At 62.5% G+C, this 2827-nt stretch overlaps 1 protein-coding gene across 1 annotated transcript in view; it reads left to right on the top strand.

Moving 5' to 3' along the window:
* CTSD (cathepsin D) overlaps positions 1-931 on the top strand; it is an 11888-nt gene extending 10957 nt beyond the window's left edge. Inside the window, exon 9 of the mRNA XM_011930152.1 lies at positions 777-931. Within this exon, the coding sequence (XP_011785542.1) occupies positions 777-931 (155 nt within the window). The remainder of the gene's footprint in view (positions 1-776) is intronic.
* The last annotated feature ends 1896 nt before the right edge of the window (positions 932-2827 follow it).

Genomic DNA, 2827 nt, shown 5'->3' with positions numbered 1-2827 from the left:
CCTGTCCGTCTGTCCGCCTGTCCGCCTGTCCGTCTGTCTGCCTGTCTGTCCCTCCACCTGTCCGCCTGTCCGCCTGTCCGTCTGTTTGGTGGGGGTGGAGCTGATCTGGAGCACAGATCTGTTTCATGCACTTGGAAGACCCCGCCCAAGCTTAGCAGCCGAGCTTGTGTATCCTGGGGCTCCCTTCATCTCCAGGGAGTCCCCTCCCCAGCCCTACCAGCGCCCGCTGGGCTGAGCCCCCACCCCACACCAGGCCGTCCTCCCGGACCCTCCCTTGGAAACCTGCCCTACCCGAGGGCCCCTGTGCCGAGCTTGGGCCCCTCTGCCCAGCTTGGGCCCAGCTGGGCTCTGCCACCCCTACCTGTCCAGTGTCCTGGGCCCATTGTGGATGAGGCCAGTAGAGGCCTGAGGATGAGCTGGAAGGAGTGAGAGGGGATAAAACCCACCTTCTGGAGCCTGTGGGGTGGTCCTGGGACTGAGCCCATCCCTGGGGCATGCATTGGCCTGGAGGTGGGGCTGGGACTGGGGGCTGGCGCCAGCCTTCCTCTGCAACTGACTTCTGTCCTCCCCTTGGGCGACCGAGAGCCCCGGCTGATGTGGAAATACAGTTGTTGGCCTCCCCTCTGTGCTGGTGTGCTCTGCTTGGCGGGGGGGTGGCTCCAACTTGGGATGGGGAGGGGGGTGAGTAGTGTGAAGCCAGCATGGCAGCTGAATCAGGGCAGCACCAGGACAAGCATTTGGGGTGCCCTGGGCCTATGGCCCCCTGCCCTGCCCAGTCCACGGGCTCCAGGGCCGTGGCCAGCTGTCCAGCCTGGTTGGCCAGCGAGGACTGACTTGTTCCCAGGTCTGGAGCAGTGGCCAGCAGGATGTGGCCTTGGCTGGGACTGCAGGGTGGGGTCAACAGGGTGTCCAGTATGAGTGCCAGCCTTAAGGAGTGATTTCAGGGAGGTGGCCCAGCCAGGCAGCCAGGGCACTTGAACAGAGGATGTTTCTGCTCTCAGGGACCATCAGAGCAGGCCTCCCAGTCACCCTCCGTAGCCCTCTCGTCCAGGGAAAGAAATGGCCCCAGGTGGCATGGGTGGCTGGCCTATCTGGGCCTTTTTGCTTCCCAGGCCCTAGAAGCAGCTTTGTGCGCAGTGAGCCGAGCTGGCGCCAGTCAAGCCTGCCCAGGGTCTCTGGTTGCAGGGATTGGACTCAGAAGTCCCCTCCAGCCACAGTTGCCACAGTCAACAGATGCCCAGGCTGATTAAGGCACTGTGCTTGTTCTGCTGGGAGGGGAGGGATTGGGAGCATTGCCTGGATGCAGTGGTAGCAGCCCATGGGGTTTTAAGGGCTAAGTAGGAGTTTGTGGGCATGTGGTGATGGGTGCAGAGTTCCTTTTGGGATCAGTAACTGGAGTCACTTGGAGCCCCCTCAAGCCCCACCCCAACAGGTTAGAAGATGAGGCGAATGTGACATTTGCCATTATCCTGATGCCTCCGCCTGAGGGTGGTGGCTGCCTTGGCCTTCCTCCCAAGGAGGTTCCAGGGCTTGCACCCCAGAGTCACACCACGGCAGACACCTGGAGCAAGAACATTTACCCAGGGTGGCACGGAGGCTTGGACACACATGCCTAACGTTTGGCATTCCTGAAATCTGAGCAGAGCCAGGCAGAGCTCTGCAGGGCCTGGCAGGGCTTCTGGGGAGACAAATGTCCTGTCGTCAGATGCTTTGTGCACTGAGGCCCGGGAGGGCAGAGAGGTGAAGGAGGCAGCCGTGCCCTGTTCTCCCCGCCCTGTCCCACTCTCCCCGCCTCCCTCCCTCTGCAGCCTGTCAGCTCCGTCCAGCTCCCATCTTCACGGCTGCTGCCCTGGGGTTGCTCTGAGAGCTCCCTCCAGCCCGGCAGGATTCTCGGGGCCCTGGAGTCTGACCCCAGGCTCCTCTGGTTTTCTAGCTGGTGACTGGACCCTGGAGTCCCCCCTGTCTAGACACAATTGTAACCAGAAACCCCTAGCAGAGAGGATGTGGGAGCCCAGGCCCTTGGGGAGCCCAGTACAGTCACATGAATGCGGGCTGTGCTGAGTTTGGCTGGGCCCTGGCTCTGCCCTGTGACTCCTGTGACCCTTGGCTCCCTCTCAGTGGTGTTTTCTGGCCTCAGAGAGAGGCAGCCCCAAGGTGGCCTGAGACCGGGAGCAGGCCCTGGCTCCCCTCTCACCTACCCAGTGACCCTGGGCAGGCCCTGGCCGCTCGGGCCCAGGCAACCCTCTCCTCCTCCTATCGAGGCCTCCTCATTGTTTGAGGCCTTCAGGGCAGACTGGGGCAGCACTGGGGAGAGGCTGTGTGGCAGGCCAGTGTCTCCCAAAAGGTGGTGGCTGGCCAGGTAGGCCCAGTTCAGATGCGGGGAAGACATGGGGGCATGGCACACAGGCCACACGCAGCCTGGGAGGCCCCCAAGATCAGGCCCCGCCTGAGGGCACCGGGTCCAGTTTTCCCTGGGCCAGGCCCTTGGAAAGGAGGAGGGAGTTGGGGAGGGAGAACGGAACCCTGGTTCTCTGGCAGGCCCCATCCACCCATGGCCTGTGGGCTCCAGGGAGAGCATGGCCAGGGTGCCCAAGGAGATGAGGAGGAGGCCCCTCATGCTTGATGACCTCTCCTGCTCACTAGGGTTTATCAGCATCATTTAAGATCAGCTCTGTGCTGTGGGTTCCTGGCATCCTGTGGATAACGCTATGCCAGGGTTCAGCCCAGGCATGAGGGGTGGGGACTAGGCTGGAAAGGGGAGGGCCTTGCAGAGGGCTGGGCTTTTCCAGGGGATCAGGGTTCAGAACAGAGGTTTGGGGAGAGAAAG

Source organism: Colobus angolensis, unplaced genomic scaffold (assembly GCF_000951035.1).
Source record: "Colobus angolensis palliatus isolate OR3802 unplaced genomic scaffold, Cang.pa_1.0 Scaffold84, whole genome shotgun sequence".
Lineage (NCBI taxonomy): Eukaryota > Metazoa > Chordata > Mammalia > Primates > Cercopithecidae > Colobus > Colobus angolensis.
Note: the sequence above shows the minus strand (reverse complement) of the source record. Positions and strands in the feature narration are given on the sequence as shown.